The 16,233-nt window shown below is 47.0% G+C and overlaps 1 protein-coding gene across 1 annotated transcript; it reads right to left on the bottom strand.

Annotated features, from left to right (window-relative positions):
• Positions 1-340: 340 nt before the first annotated feature.
• Positions 341-15,128, bottom strand: CTH (cystathionine gamma-lyase; the record flags this gene model as incomplete). The annotated part of the gene is made up of 12 exons (XM_009072630.1): positions 341-345; positions 1,222-1,254; positions 2,718-2,860; positions 4,647-4,699; positions 6,034-6,155; positions 6,314-6,466; positions 7,136-7,213; positions 7,998-8,055; positions 11,674-11,805; positions 12,355-12,464; positions 14,269-14,364; positions 15,047-15,128. Coding segments are annotated over 12 exons (1,065 nt in total), but the record flags the coding sequence as incomplete, so codon positions are not given.
• Between the last annotated feature and the right edge of the window lie 1,105 nt (positions 15,129-16,233).

Below are 16,233 nucleotides of genomic sequence, written 5' to 3'. Positions count from 1 at the left end.
TTTCTCAGGGTTTTATCACTCTACACAATGAAGGCTATTCTGTTTGTGTGTTGATACACATAACTGCCTTCCCACTTCACTCCCAGTCCTCTCAGCCACAGCACAGCCCACTCAGCTCACCCACAGCCCACTCAGCTCCCCCACAGCCCACTCAGCTCACTTCCATCCCTCTCAGCACACCTCTATCACTCTCATTTCACCCCCAGCTCTCTCAACTCACCTCCAGCTCTCTCATCTCACCCCCAGCCCTTCTGCTTCACCTGCACACAGGGTGGGCTGTCCCAGACCACAACTAAAGAAGCCTCGGCTCAGCTGATGAGTGAACATTTTATGCCAGCTCTCAATCTGAAAAAGAAACAAAGTGAAAAGATGCCCCAGAAAATCTAATTTCCATCTAGTTTGGGAAAGCCAAGTGTTTTCCCCAAGAAAGATGTGTTCAGTCAGTCTGCTATGAAGTCCCTGCAGCACCTTGGGCCTCCTTTGTGGCTCTTCAGAGAGACACTGGGATGAGCTGGGGAATGAGGGCTGAGCCTGCTCAGAGGTGGCACCTGTCCCAGCCCAGCACACAGCACCCCGAGCATTCTTTGCCTCAACACTGCAATTTGCAGGATACATCTGAATTTATATCAGGAAGGTTAAAACACCAATGACATCTTCTTCCCATGGAAAAATCTAAACAACTCCAGGGTCATTCCATCACCTGATCTGGAACACAAGTAGCACATGCAAATGGAAAAACAAGTAAGACATCAAGGAAATTCAAAGCATATTTTAATTAAAAAGATTCCAATCATTCCACGTGTAGCAGCACATGATTTTTTTCCTTAAAAAAAGTGAAAGACTCCTCTTTAGAAATTATTTACCAATTATTTGATTTTGCTTCATTTTCAATACTGCATAATACACCAAGAGGAGAAAAAGCTTTCAAGCACATTTGGAATCTAATTAAAATAAACTTAAGGCAAATCAAGTTTTTCAGCTGAGCTGTTGGGTTAGAAGAAATGACAACCAGCTGAGAACAGCATCAAGGACCGATCCCTGTGACCTAAATCCCTGCAGCATTAGGAAGAACACTGATCTCCACTGGGAGCACAGGGATAACATTTCTGAGTGTAGACCCAAGCGCTCTCACAAAGAGCTCACTGACCAAACAGATTCCAGAGGGTTGGCAGAGAGCAGACCTGGGCCCATGGGAGAGCCCAGGCCCACACACAGCCAGACAGGAGCAGCACAAACCCAACAGCAACACAAAGGCTCCACAGAAATCCAGATTTAAATTCCCAAAGGCAAATCAAAGACAAATCATCAGCAATTTGGTTTTCCATGTCCTCTTCCATAGTCATTGCAACGTCCAATCCCAAGGTCTGGTCTTAAACATCAAGGGTTATGCAAACTGCAAGGAGAAGGTAAAGGAGGGATGGTTATGTTCTGAACAAGACATTTTAACATGAGATTCTTTCCATGCTCTGTGCTGGCAAGCTGAAATATGTGCAATTACTAAGGATAATTTTCACCATCATAAAAAAACACAAAATAAAATGACAAAGAAAAACACACAGAAAAAAAATAAAAACCGAGAGAAAAATATAGGGACAAAACATTCCCAGACTGTACAGTGCATCAGACTACTAATCCGCTACAAGCCTTAAAGATACACCTCACCCACCAAAAGCTCCATGTTCTCTCACACAGCCAAACTCCTTATTGCAAACACCTTCACTCTGTTAGTGCTTTCTGGGGTGCAGGTGCCTGCCAGGATGCAGAGGTGACAGAAGGGAACATTGCAGGTGCAAATGACAGGACACAGGAAATGGCTTCCCACTGTCAGAGTGCACGGATAGGTGGATATTGGGAAGGAATTCCTCCCTGTGAGGCTGCTGAGGCACTGGCACAGGTTGCCCAGAGCAGCTGTGGCTGCTCCATCCCTGGGAGTGTTCCAGGCCAGGTTGGATGGGGCTTGCAGCAACCTGGGCTGGTGGAAGGTGTCCTCATGGCAGGGGGTGGGATGAGCTAAGTTTTAAGTTCCCTCCAACTCAAACTATATGAACAGACAAATCACAGTATGTCATCACATTAATGACATATAAAGAACAATTTTAATCCACTGCCTGAACAACCTGTGGGAGAGGTACAAGTACTTAGGAATGAATCAAATATTTGACTTACTGTTTGAGAGAAGCTCATAAAGCTCCTTAATGTATCTCTACCCTCTCTCAAACTGACAAAAAAATTTGAAGCACACACTTCTATGCCTCTCCCTCAGCCTGAGTTTAGCAGGGTTAGTGCCATCCCTCTGTCAGGGACATCCATTCCATCTGCTGCACCTGAATCCATGTGACTTGAAACTGTGATTGTCCAGGACTGCAAACCTGATCAGGGTTTTCACACGAAAACCTGGTTTTCCCTCCATAGGGAAATCCAACAAGGAAAGCATTCAATCCACACACAACTCTGCAAGGTCAGCTTAGGAGCAGCTTAAAAATTAAGTGAGTAAGAAGCAGTTTTTCTAACAGGAGTATCTAAAAGCTCTGCACTGTGTGTGCAGAAGCAGCTACAGTGTACAGCCTCCTGGATAAAATCTCTTGAGGGTTTTAATTCCTGGTTTCCCCATGTCAAGCTGTTCCCACCACCCTGAGGAGTCCATTCTCTCCTCCTATGGAACCAGGAGTCAGTGAGAGAGGCAGGAGGGGAAGTGTTTTTGGAGGGTACCAAGCCACTCACTGCAGCCTTGAGAGCCTGATCCAAGTCTGCCAGCAAATCCTCCTCATCCTCCAGACCCACAGAGAGGCGAATCAACGTGTCAGTGATGCCGAGAGCTTCTCTGTCTTCCTTAGGCACTGAGGCATGAGTCATGATGGCTCTGGAGGGACAGAACAGCCTTCTTGATATGAAGTTTCAGAGAATCATAGGAATTTAGGCATTGGAATGGAGCTTAGAGATCGTCCAGACCCAACCCCCTGCCCTGGGCAGGGACACCTCCCACCAGAACAGGTTGCACCCTGCCGGGGGTGGGCCAGCCCCAGCCTCCCTGGGCAACCTGTGCCAGTGTCTCACCACCCTCACAGGGAAAACTTCTACCTAAGATCTAGCCTAAATTTCCCCACCTTCAATTTGAACCCATTACTCCTTGTTCTGTCACTGCAGTTGCTAAGACAGAGTCCCTCTGCAGCTTCCCTGGAGCCCCTTCAGATCCTGGCAGGTTGCTCTGAGGTCTCCACACAACCTTCTCTTCTCCAGGCTGAACAGCCCCAACTTCCTCAGCCTGTCCTCATAGGGGAGATGCTCCAGTCCTCTGGGCAATGTTGTGGCCTCCTCTGGACTCGCTCCGACAGTTCCATGCCCTTCTTACACTGAGGGCACCAGCACTGTGTGCAGTATTCCAGGTGGGTCTCACCAGAGCAGAACAGAGAGGGAGAATCACCTCCCTCACCTGCTGCCACACTCCTGTGGATGCAGCCCAGGCCTGGGTTGGTTTCTGGGCTGTGAGCTCACACTGCAGCTCACGGTGAGCTTCCCACCCACCATCATCCCCAAGTCTTTCTCCTCATTGCTGCCCTCAAGTTTGTACTTGTATTGGTAAAGACCACACCAGGTAGTTCCTGACAGTGTCCTTGAAACTGCCTGAGGATTTTACACCTTCTCTGTACCACTTGCTGGCGAACCCACACATGCAAGAGCTCATGTCAGCAGTTACAGTAAGTGATGTGAACAACAGACAAGTCAGGGACTTTTATCTCCAGAGTTCCAGGAAAGTCCACAAACGAGGAATAAGAAGAGAATACGTAAAAATCTGGAACTGAAAAAGGAGAAAAATCTTATTTCTCTTCCTTCTAGAGGTTTCTAAATGAATTTTTCTAACAGGAGTATCTAAAAGCTCTGCACTGTTTGTGGAGCAGCTACAGTGTACAATTTCCTGGATAAAACCTCCTGGAGTTTTTTCACTTCTGGTTTCGCTTTGTCAAACTGCACCCACCACACAGGAGTTCATTCTATCCTGCTGTGGAGGATATAGGCAAGAAGGTATTTGCTCACATCTTCAGTCACTGACACCCAACAATTCACAACTTCCTTTCAGCCTCTGCAGTGGTCTAAGATTTGCTGTTGTTCTAAAACGAGTAACTGAAATGATTTAGCACTTAAATATAGCCATAACTTTCCATGTATCTTTTAAAAAAAGCAAATTGGCTTTGAGTGAAATCATCTAATTCCACAAAAATTCTATTTTTAGCCTCTTAACCTAGAGAGGAGCAGTCAGGTGTGACTAAAGTCCCTACAAAATGTGCTGATGGGGAGGCAGGGACAGTTGGGTGCAGCATACTGACCATGCCCTCTTGTGTGAGCAGGCAGCATGGCACAGCTCTTCCCTCAGCCAGAGCTGCTCCATAACACTTATTCCAACACACACTGGATTTCTGGACTGTAGTCAGAGCAAACAATTGTGGCTTAAGTCTTCCAGTCAAAATTCTTCCATCTACATCGACAGAATTCACACTCATCCCTGGAGTCTCCACTGGGTTCATGCTACACAACACATCACCCTGGAATTTCATTCAATGCTTTGGGGACTGGCAAATTTTACAAATCCCATTGCAATTCTGTGGTACTGTGCAGCTTTTCCAGCCTCTGGAGGTGGAAGAAGGACTTACGGATGCTCTGCCAGGCTCTCGTACCCGCCCAGACTCTCGGCCAGGGCAAACACCTGCAGGAAAAGGGAACAGAAGTGTGAGGTTATGGATGCATGGAAAGACAGTTCATAGGATCATGGAATATCCTGAGCTGGAAGGATGCACAAGGATCATCAGTCCAACTCCTGCCCTGCCCAGGACACCCCAACACTCCCACAATGTGCCTGAGAGCATTGGCCAAACACTCCCTGAGCTCTGGCAGGTTTCAGGCTGTGACCACTCTAAGGACACTAAGGAAAAAGGAATGTTTATGGGTTATTTTCCCTAATTTTTTTCTATAATGACCTTTCTGTTATAAACAGTATTAGCTGTAATTAGGGAATTAAGTCTACATTTAGTAGGTAAGAGCTATGAAGATTTAAAACAGAGTTGTCCAGTCTCATTCCTGGGAGTGTTCCAGGCCAGGCTGGACAGGGCTTGGAGCAACCTGGACTAGTGGAAAAGGGTTGGAACAAGATAAGCTTTAAGGTCCTTCCAACCCAAACCGTTCTGGGATTCTGTGATTCTATGGAATGACTTCACTCGTGGACAAACTTAGTGACAAACTGATGGTTATCCAAGTCAAAGGGCTGAAGTGAATATAAGGGGCTTGGATAACTATAAGGAACTACTTCTCCTGGGACATATTCCCTGACACTTCTTGTCAAAGCTGGCAGATCTCCTGTGCCCTCTCTCATGGCGAAGGATATCTTGTAGGCAAAACATGTTTTCAGTGAATTCATTTCCAGTGGGTGACATCAGCTGGCAAGTAAGTCAGGGAGGAGAAGGAAGTTCTAAACCACCTTTACCAGTTCTTACTGCTTTGTTTTACCAAGAACAAAACACAAGGGCAGGAAGCAAATTAACCAGAGATCAAGACTAAAAGAGACACATCAAAGAGCAGAGGCAGAATGAATACCTGGCAAAGCAGCAAAAGCCTATGGTTTAGGTACACTAACCAACCATCATTCTCCAAGCTGAGGGACTCCCTCTTGGCTTCATGATTCATGTCCTTCCTCAATGTTTTTTGCTCCTGCTGAGCATTTTGAAATACTACAGCAGTGTTACACCAGCCACAGCTTCTCTGCTTCCAAAGCCTGCAGGTATTTGGCACCAGGCTGCTCTTTGTTAGCAGCAGTGCCTGGGCTAACCTACACATACCTCACCCTGCTGTGTAAACAAACACTTCCAAGGAGCTGAGGCATCCTTTGCTTCCCTCTCATTTACAAATTACCTGTTATTTAGACATAGTTACACCCAAAAGACTTGCAAGTAGTAAGAAAGACTCTTCCCACCCCAAGAAAAGCCACTTCCATCATCACCCTGAGACTCAGGTCCCTCCAGGGTGTGTGTGTTTGCTGTCATTTACCTTGAGGTTCTTGAGGAAGGCAGCAGCATGCTTGAGGTTCCCTTTGATGTAAAAGGTGATCATGCCAGGACAGCCTGTGCATTGCTTCTTCATCAGCTCATGCTGCGGGTGGGAAGGGAGGCCTGGAATTATGACAGGGAGGCTGAGTGAACCTTCCTCACTGCAGAAGAGAGGTAGCTCACCCTCAGCCCAGGTGGCCACCCCAGCTGAGTCACAGAGTGCATGGTGACCCACAGCACTGCACTCAGACACCTGTGTGTGCTGCCAGCAGCCAACCCACCTGGGAAGATGACCCTCTCCACACGGGGATGTGCCTCGAGGAAACGAGCAACGGCCAAGCCGTTGTGGAAGTGTTGCTTCATCCGGATGTGCAGGGTCTTCAGCCCACGGCTGCACAAGTAACAGTCAAAGGGAGAGGGGACAGCTCCAAGGGCTGTGGAAATCCAAGCAAAATTCCTCAAAAACAAAGGGTTTGCATGCAGTAAAGTCCTAGTCTCCAACATGCCTAAGGTTAGAGCATGACAAATGGGAAGACACCTGATCTGTTTTCCTCATCTCACACACTGTTGCATTATTGGGAATAATTAGGAAGCCAATTAATGAGCTGAATTAACGAGCTGAAGCCTCAAGGATGACATTTATTACACATAATATAGCTTTGCTTTTTCTGCTGTAGGCAGAACTCTACACAGAGGTTTAGTCATGACAACTGATTGTAAAGCAAATTAATATATAAAATTAAATGAAAGATGGAAGGATGGAAGGAAGGATGGCTGGAAGGAAGGCTGGAAGGCAGGAAGGCAGGATTGTTGAAAACAACATACAAGAAAATTCTCCATTAGGCACGTCCTGATGTGTGAGTTTAAATCCCCCTGGCTGCAGGTGATGTGCACAGGAGACAGACCTTGAGGCCTCATGAGTTTTCTAGTATTACTTAGGAAATGCAGACCAATGTCATTAATTTTATTGGAGTTTTCCCCAGTTCTGCCCATTTAAGCTACATCTCTAGGCAGATTTTCCCCTGTGTGCACCCACATGCCTCCCAGAACTGGTGTGTGTGAACAGGATTCATTCCAAGGTGTTTTCTGCACTGACTACTCACAGTTCTGTAGGAATTTGAGCCTCTCGTAGACATCATCACGGTTGACAGAGACAAGCCCCATGATAACATCACTGTGGCCTAATATGCAAGAAGACAAGAACAGAATCAGCTACTCCACATGCTCCAGGGCTCTGCCTCAAGCCCCAGTTTCTCAGTCTTGGTGCTAACATCATCTTAGTTTGCAAGGCACTGGGTTCATTCCCATTGCTCCACTCTCCTTCCTGTGCTCACAGGAATCACAAGGCAGACTGAGGCTTTTCCTACAGCTCTGCTCAGCAGTGTGTCCTGCACTGAACTTCCCAAGCTCACCTCTGCTGCCTGCCAGAGAGCAGGGCACTGTGCAGGCATCAGGAGTGTGCTGGAAGCTGCTCACCCTCAGCCAAGGTGGACACCAACCTGAGTCACAGAGTGCATGACGACAAGCAGCACTGCATTCCAATCCATCTCTGTGGGATGTTACCAGCCAACCCAACTGGGAAGATTACCTTCTCCACATGGGTATGTCTTAGGGAGAGCAGCTACCTACATTCCTTCTACTGAAATCACCTTTCCTGTAGCCAAATTAAAGCCAACATGGTTATAAACACCTCTAGGTGTGTTAGTATAGAATCCCAGACTGGTCTGAGTTGGAAGGGACCTTAAAGATGCTGTTCATAATCTCCTGCCACATGCAGGGACACCTTCCACCAGCCCAGGTTGCTCCAACCCTCATCCAACCTGGCCTGGAACACTTCCAGGGATGGAGCAGCCGGAGCTGCTCTGGGCAACCTGTACCAGTGCCTCAGCACCTTCACAGGGAGGAATTCCTTCCCAATCTCCCATCTAACCCTACCCCAAGTATGTGTTGAACTCCTCCACTCACCATTCATGTACTTGGTTGCAGAATGCATACAAATATCAGCCCCCAGGGACAACGGACGCTGAAAGAAAAGGGAAATAACAGCTCTGGTAAAAGCTTGTGTGCACTCAGGGGCATTTCTAGCTATCCAAAAAACTTACACAGCAAAAAAAAGTAAGTGGAGAAACTAAAAAGAAATCACAAAGACTTAACATAAAACTTAACAACTTATGCCTAAAAACCAGAGAATGATGATAGAATATGTGACAAAACCCATAGTACAGAGAGGCACTCTGAATTCAGGATAAAACGTGATTTTAAAGCACTGGTCCAATTCCCAGAGGCTTCAGGGAGAGGAATGAGTGAATACGCCTAACATTCATTCATATGTATGAAGGAATAGTTTTATTGCTCAGCTGAGGAAGGGATAAATAATGGGATTTACTCTATGAAGTGCATTTCTTTAGAAAATAAACACCTCAACACAGCCTACAAAGCAAAAATATTGCATTGTTTCCCAGATATTGCTGATACTATACCAGAAGAGCTGAAAACATAGAATCATAGAATTTTCGGGGCTGGAATGGAGACCTTAGAGACCATCTAGCCGCAACCCCCTGCCCTGGGCAGGGACACCTCCCATCAGAACAGGTTGCTCAAGACTTTAGCCAACCTGGCTTGGAACACTGCCAGGGTTGGGGAGCCACAGCCTCCCTGGGCAACCTGTGCCAGTGTCTCACCACCCTCACAGGGAAAACTTCTACCTAAGATCTAGCCTAAATTTCCCCACCTTCAATTTGAACCCATTACTCCTTGTCCTGTCACTGCAGCTCCTAAGACAGAGTCCCTCTGCAGCTTCCCTGGAGCCCCTTCAGATCCTGGCAGGTTGCTCTGAGGTCTCCACACAATCTTCTCTTCTCCAGGCTGAACAGCCCCAACTTCCTCAGCCTGTCCTCATAGGGGAGATGCTCCAGTCCTCTAGGCAATGTTGTGGCCTCCTCTGGACTTGCTCCAACAGTTCCATGCCCTTCTTACATTGAGGGCACCAGCACTGTGTGCAGTATTCCAGGTGGGTCTCACCAGGGCAGAGCAGAAGAGGAGAATCACCTCCCTTGATGCTGCCACACTCCTGTGGATTCAGCCCAGGCCTGGGTTGGTTTCTGGGCTGAGCTCACACTGCAGCTCATGGGGAGCTTCTCATCCACCATCATCACCAAGTCTTTCTTGTCATTGCTGCTCTCAATTCCTTCCCCACCCATCCTGTAGCTGTACCCATGATTGCCAAGGTCCAGATGTAGGACCTTGCACTTCATGTTGTTGAACTCCATGAGGCTTGCATTGTTCTACCTCCCAAGCTTGGCAAGGTCCCTCTGGATTGTACAGCCTTTCCCTCCAGCTGTGCCTGCCCCACACAGCTTGGTGTGGTCAGCAAACATGAGGAAAGAAGGTTCTATTTGCCAGCTCTCTCTTCCCTCACCTCACACCTTTGAGCCAAACCAAGAAGTTGATGGGCAAGAGGCAGTGAACAACCTCTTTAATCAGTCACTAAGTCAAGGACTTTGCACTTAATATAAACATATTCTGAAGAGTATCCCTGTGTTGAAAGCTAACCAAACAAGCAGATTCAAGAGTGCTGCTGCCAGATTAAACAGGGATATTCACCCAAGGACAAGTGCTCCTGTCACAGCCAGAAGAACAGAGAAACCACCATGAAAAAGTGGCTTTTACATTCAAAAGGGATATATGAATCACCCTAAGGTTCTCACCTCCTCAGCACAGTGTTCCAGCAGCAGCCTGGAGGAGTTTAACCACTACACTCACCAAGATTATACAACAATTACACACACTAGCCCTATGCAGCTCCAGGCTGGGGAGGAATGGCTGGAGAGGTGTTGGTCAGAAAGGGGAAAAGGCCTGTGCTAACGATTAATCAGAGAATCATAAAGGTTGGAAGAGACCTCTAAGATCATCAAGTCCAACCATTAACCTGTCACTGCTGTAACCCCTAAACCCTAAACCATATCCTCCAGTGCCAGATCCAGATGCGATTTAAACACTTCCAGGGATGGTGACTCCACCACCTCCCTGGGCAATATTCCAATGCTTATTCCAGTGTCTGACCACCCTAACAGGGAAGAAATTGTTGCTAATATCTCCTCTGAATCTCCCTTGTCTCGGCTCAAGGCCATTCCCTCTAGATGACAGCATCTCAATGTGAGCCAACATTGTGCACAGGTGGCCATAAAGGCCAAGGGCATCTTGGCCTGTCTGATGACTAGTGTGGCAGCAGGACTAGGGCAGTGGTCATCTCCCTGTGCTCAGCACCAGGGAGGTCACACCTCAGTGCTGTGCTCAGGTTTGGGCACAAACCTGCATAACCCTGCATAAAGGCCATTGAGGCACCGGAGCAAGTCCAGCCAAGGGCAAGCAGGAAAGGTGAGGCACCGGAGCAAGTCCAGCCAAGGGCAACAAGGGCAGGAAAGGGCTAGAGCACATGAGGAAGGGCTGAGGGAGTTGGGGTTAGTTAGGCTTGAGAAGAGGCTCAGGGGTGACCTCATGGCTCAGAGGTGGGGGATGGTCTCTCCTGCCATGGCTGCAGGGAGAGGACTAGAAGGAATGGCCTTGAGCTGAGATAGGGGAGAGTCAGATTGGATGTGAGGAGAAATGTATTCCCTGTTAGGGTGTTCAGGCACTGAAATATTGCCCAGGGAGGTGGTGGAGTCAGCATCTCTGGAGGTGTTTAAGAGGTGTCTGGATCTGACACTGGAGGATATGGTTTAGGGTTTAGGGGTTACAGCAGTGACAGGTTAAGGGTTGGACTTGATGATCTTAGAGGTCTCCTCCAGCCATGATGATCCTATAATTAACCATTAGCACAGGCCTTCTCTCCACACCAGGCCCACACAGATCCATTAACCAGCCTAGCCAGCCCCATGGTCATTTTGGTCCTTTCATACACCCTTTTCTGGAGTGAATTGTAAATCTGAAGTAAATAAGATATTGGAGGGGGGATATCACCAAGTCTCTGGTATGTACAAGACAAACTCAAGTGCTGTTGTAGCTAAGCATTAACAATCTCTTAATTTCTTAAGATCTCAGTACCCTTAACAAAACCAGACACTTTATCCCTGCAGTCTGCAAAGAGGTTGACTTTAGACCTAAAATACAAGGGATTAGCTTGGTCTCCTGGGAAATATATATGGATATTCCTAGTCCGTGTTAAGGTCAAAAAAAACTTGGAAGTTTATTATTCTGAAGCATTTGTAAAGCTTAAGAAATTCTCTTCATTTCATGTATTCTAGTTATCAAAGAAGAGTTATGCAGTTCTTTGAGATCCAAATTACCAATCTCCAAGTCACAGATTCACTAAAATACTGAAGAAAAAGGTGACTTGAAGGTCTCAAAGGAAGACTGAACAGTTTGCTTGTTTTAGCTTCTTCCATTACCTATCAGATTTTACCTTTGGCGGCTCAGAACAGCTCATAAATAGCATTTACAGAAGAATTGCCATAAAAAAAGCCAAAGTTGGGACACTTTCAAACAGCCTGTTATGACTTCTATCAGTAAAAACTGGGCTGTAGTTAGAACCAGAGGAGATGATTTTACAACCCAGAGATCAGAACTACAGCTCCCTGGTGGTGCTTCCCTTTCAAAATGCATCTTCAAACACACTGAAACAAAGGAATAATGGTAAACAGACCTGGAAATATGCAGACATGAAGCTGTTGTCTACTGCCAGAAGAACATCTTTGTGCTTATGCACCACATCTGCACAGGCCTTGATGTCAATGACCTTCAGTGTGGGGTTGGTGGGTGTCTCGATCCAAACGAGCTGCAGGAATCCAACATCAGAAACCATAGGGTCAGAGATTTACAGAGCTGGTGATGAGCTTGGGTGAGCCAGAAGTGCTTTTAGATGTTAATTTGCTGATTGTCAGCTTCCCATGTGGGTTTGCAGAGTGGGAAGAGGACAGTGTCCCTGCTGGAGCAAGGTAAGTTTTGGGAGAAGTGATACTCCCCACCAACACAACTGATATATGGGAAGCACATCAAAGCTCTTGCAAACCCAAGTGCATCTCATCTGGAAAAGGCCTGACAGAGTCACAACAAAGTCTTTACACCCAAAAGTCTGTAAGCCTTTCCTAGCTGAGTTATCTTCCACTAGAGCAGGGTATTATATGCTCCAGTGCCATGGAGCATCTCCTCCTCCTCCTCCAAGCTTAGTGTTTCCTGTGCTCTTTCTTACCTTTTCCCTCCTCCTCTCTCTCCCCATGGTGTTTTTACCCTTCTGTGCCCCAATGCCCCTCAGCCTGACACGCACACCAAATCCACTAAGAGCAAGAAGAACATCATTTAACCACATCCATTCCCCTCTCCCTACCTTGGTCTCTGGTGTAATTGCAGCCTCCAGGCACTTTGGTTTTGTGCAGTCAACAAAAACTACCTTCATGCCCAGTTCTGCAGCTATTTTCCTGAAGTACCTGTTGGTGCCTTAAAAAAAACCCCAAAGCAAACCAAAAATCAGAGGCACAAAATGACACAACTTCCTTGACTTCACTGCTCTCCAGGCTGTTGGATCATCCAGGGAAAATCAGGAGGGCACAGTTTAATGCAGCACAACATAAATGGCACATTAATAAATTTTTATGTCTAAAAAAGTTTAAAGATTGTTGTGGCTTTAATTAATTCATGATAATTAGTGATTATCATGAAAAAGCAATAGTGGGAATATGGAATCAGAGTGATTAATGAAGTATTTTAAATTAATAGGGGTTTTTTGATCAGAAAACTAAATAGAGAAGAAGAACCAAGGGGAAGACTCCAGCTACTGTGTTTATCACTCTACTCAAAGGGATTCTTTCCTTCCTGTCTGTCCCTGAAGCCTTTCACTGAGAAGATTAGAAGAAGCCAGCAGCAAACAGCTGATCAATACATGTGTGACACATGGACTGCCTGGCAGTGCTGCCTGGATTAAATATTAATTAATTAGGTCTTTCCACCAAGGTTATCCCACATGGACTCACCTAGGCAGGGCAGCAGTTTGCCATCTAAGCATGAAGATGGCATGATGGATTCTGTGTGCTGAGGACAAGACCTGACTGATTTTTGGTAGGTTTTTTTTTAAGGGAACACTTTCTTTACAACAAAAGTGTATGGAAAAAAAACAGGGGAGGAACAATGGACTTCATCTCTGCAGAAACCACCTCAGGTTGAGGCTTTAATGAGCAGGAGAATGCGTTTTGCTTGAAAAATACACCTCTGAGTCCTTCTGAACTGAGGAACTGATGATGTGCTCTGACTAAATGACTCTGATTAAATACATAGTGGTGGGAAGGCTGTGAGCTAAAGGAGCAGAGTATCAGCAGGGGTTCCTGCTGCCTCCCCTTGGCATGGCTACACCTTGGAGATTATCTGGTAGGACAAAAGTACAATGTTAAAAGCAAATGGGAGTGTTTGTATTTGATGCACACTAGCACAGAAAACTGACTGGCAAACAGGCATCACTTCCAGCAGAGGAAAGGTGATTGCTTGTGGTTTGTCTTGGGAAAAGCTATCTGTGTCAAGGCTCTCTTCCCTTGACATCACAGCAGGTTGGAACTGTTTGTGCCAAAGCCCTGGAGTGACAGAGGGAGACAACAAGCTCTGGGGATCAATGACATGGGGGTCATGCACTGAGGACACTGTCTGGCACAAAATGTCCTGCCAGACTGTCCTCCTGGGAACTTCTGAGCCACATGGACCTTCTGAAGGACTTTGGCAGAGGTGGATGCACTCTGCTACTGGGGAGTTGTTTGGAAGAATAGATTGAAAACAGCTCTGCAAGATCAACAGCTCAGAGTGGGCTGTGGCAGCACTGAAGGGTTCCTGGGGACAACAGCTCCAGTTGGGCATTGGGGGAGATGATGGAATAGTTCTGGAACAGTCCAGACAAAATGCTCGTTGGTAAAGGGCAAAACCTAGGGAACGAATGGGAGACACTGGAAAGTGCTGCAGAGGGTCCTGCTCTGTAAACCTGAGATGTTGCTCTTTCCCCTCACTCAGTCGCCTATTACTAGTTAGCTGTGTTTTTAAACCTTCATGTTGCACCACAGAGTCTTTCAGTGCCTGAATTTCTAACCCCCAAACCAGACAGGAGTGATCTGTGTTTCCACAAAGTGGCTTCAAAGAGCAGTTAGGTCCTACATGGAAAATTCAGAGAGGTCAGGCACATTTACAGGTACATTTCAGGTACAAACAGGTACATTTAACCCTTTGCACAATATGAAGGCCAAAGCCACACTAGTGCTGTACTTACCTCCATAGACGTCATCCATGCAGATAATCGTGTCCCCCGTCTTTAGCAGGTGAGTAATGTTCAGAAGAGCTCCTAAGCCAGAAGAAAAGGCTAAACCTGGAAGAGAAAAGAGTAAGTGGCAGACAAGCTGTGTTTAATGTAATACAACCTGGTCAGACCTGCCTTTGTCTTCCTCAATTTGCCTCTAAAAGGAACCTGTTCTGTCATTCTCACACTTTTCACTCAGTAAGTGGAGGCAGTATAAGCAGCAGCTTGATTTAAACAGCATGAAACCAGCATGGACACTGGGAACAGACTGGAAACAGACACGAAACAGGGGCTGCCTGGCTCCCACTCCCTACTGCGTTCATTGCTGCTGCACAGGGATGGATCCAGCTTAGCTCAGGTATCAAACACAGTGAAGAAGTACAACAGAGAGCCCAGGGATTGAGCTGGACTATCCTGAAGGATAACTATTGGACTCTTTCACACGATGAAGCAGCTCTTGCCCACATCCAGTGGCTGTTACCATAGAATCATAGAATGGTTTGAGTTGGAAGGGACCTTAAAAGATCTCATTCCACCTCTGCCATGATACAACTTTCACTATCCCAGGTTGCTCCAAGCCCCATCCAGCCTGGCCTGGGACACTCTCAGGGACGGGGCAGCCCTGTGCCCTTGCTCCCCCACACGTCCTCTGCAGCCAGGCAGGACACACACCCAGACAATGACACAGACAAAGATGCAGACACACAGACATGTGCTGACACTTTGGTTGAGGAACCAATTAATTGCTTACAGTATTTGGCTCCATCAAGGGCTGCCACAGCCTTCTCCAGGCAATCCCTGGTGGGGTTCCCACTCCTGCTGTATTCATAGCCCTGTGTGGGGAAAGAAACAGATGTAAGGGGAAAGTTTTGGACAATAATAGTTTCAGGTTCATTAAAAAGCCCTTGCTGAGGGTATCCAGCTCCTCCCAGAACAGCAGGCAGGTTTCCTGGCACAGCATCCAACTAGGCATCCCCACTGGAAAAGGTGCCTTGGGGTGCATTGGGCAAACAGCCACATTCTCCTGCTTTGTCCTAGGTATCCCTCTGTGGTCACTGATGGAGAAAAGGTGCCAAGCTGACACAGTCCACTCACCCATAGAATCCCAGAAGAGGTGAGGCTGGAAGGGACCACAGTGGGGCACCTGGTTCCACTCCCTGCTTAGCAGGGTCAGCCCAGAGCACATGGCTCAGGATTGTGTCCAGGTGGTTCTGGGATATCTGCAGTGAGGAAGACTCCACAGCCTCTCTGGGCATTACATTATCAGGGAATATGATGCTCCGCTTGAAAGATGCCACAGGGCACTGGCCAACTTGTATCCATCAGGAATTCTTCAGAGCCAAGCGTTTCCCTGGCAAGTTCACACCTCAGTGCAACAGCTTTAATGTGGATTCTGGGAAGATTTAATGAGGAAAGAAACACTCCTCCACGCATGGATGCAGCTGTTAGGGACAAAACCTGCTGAGCACCCTGGTATTTGCCTACTTTTAGGGTTTCTGTCTAATGACACCTTCCCTGTACGCAGGTATCCAGCAGATTGCTCTGGCAGAGCTTCCGGCAAGGACACGGACACTGTGTCACCAGGATGTGGATATAGCAGTGTGACTCCTTCTCCTGAGCTCTTCTTCAGCACAGCTGAAGCTCACAGGCATCCCCAGCTTTGATTCTGTGTGGAATCAGGGATCTCAAGGCAGATCCCTCCTGCCCAACCCATACAGTGTGATGCTCAGCCCAAGGGTTTGGAGCAGGCACTGGTTTAGAAGTGGCAGATTTGTGCCATGTCCCATCACAGGCTTCAGCACAGCTCAGTGCAAACATTCCCAAGACTTTCTACAGGAATTTCTACACAAACTCCTTATGAAACCTTCCCTGTACTTTCTATAAGGCATTCATGAAATCCTTATGAAACAGTCATTCGGTCTGGAAGGAAAACTGAAG

This window comes from Acanthisitta chloris, unplaced genomic scaffold, assembly GCF_000695815.1.
Source record: "Acanthisitta chloris isolate BGI_N310 unplaced genomic scaffold, ASM69581v1 scaffold3210, whole genome shotgun sequence".
NCBI lineage: Eukaryota > Metazoa > Chordata > Aves > Passeriformes > Acanthisittidae > Acanthisitta > Acanthisitta chloris.
This window is presented reverse-complemented; position numbering and strand designations above follow the sequence as displayed.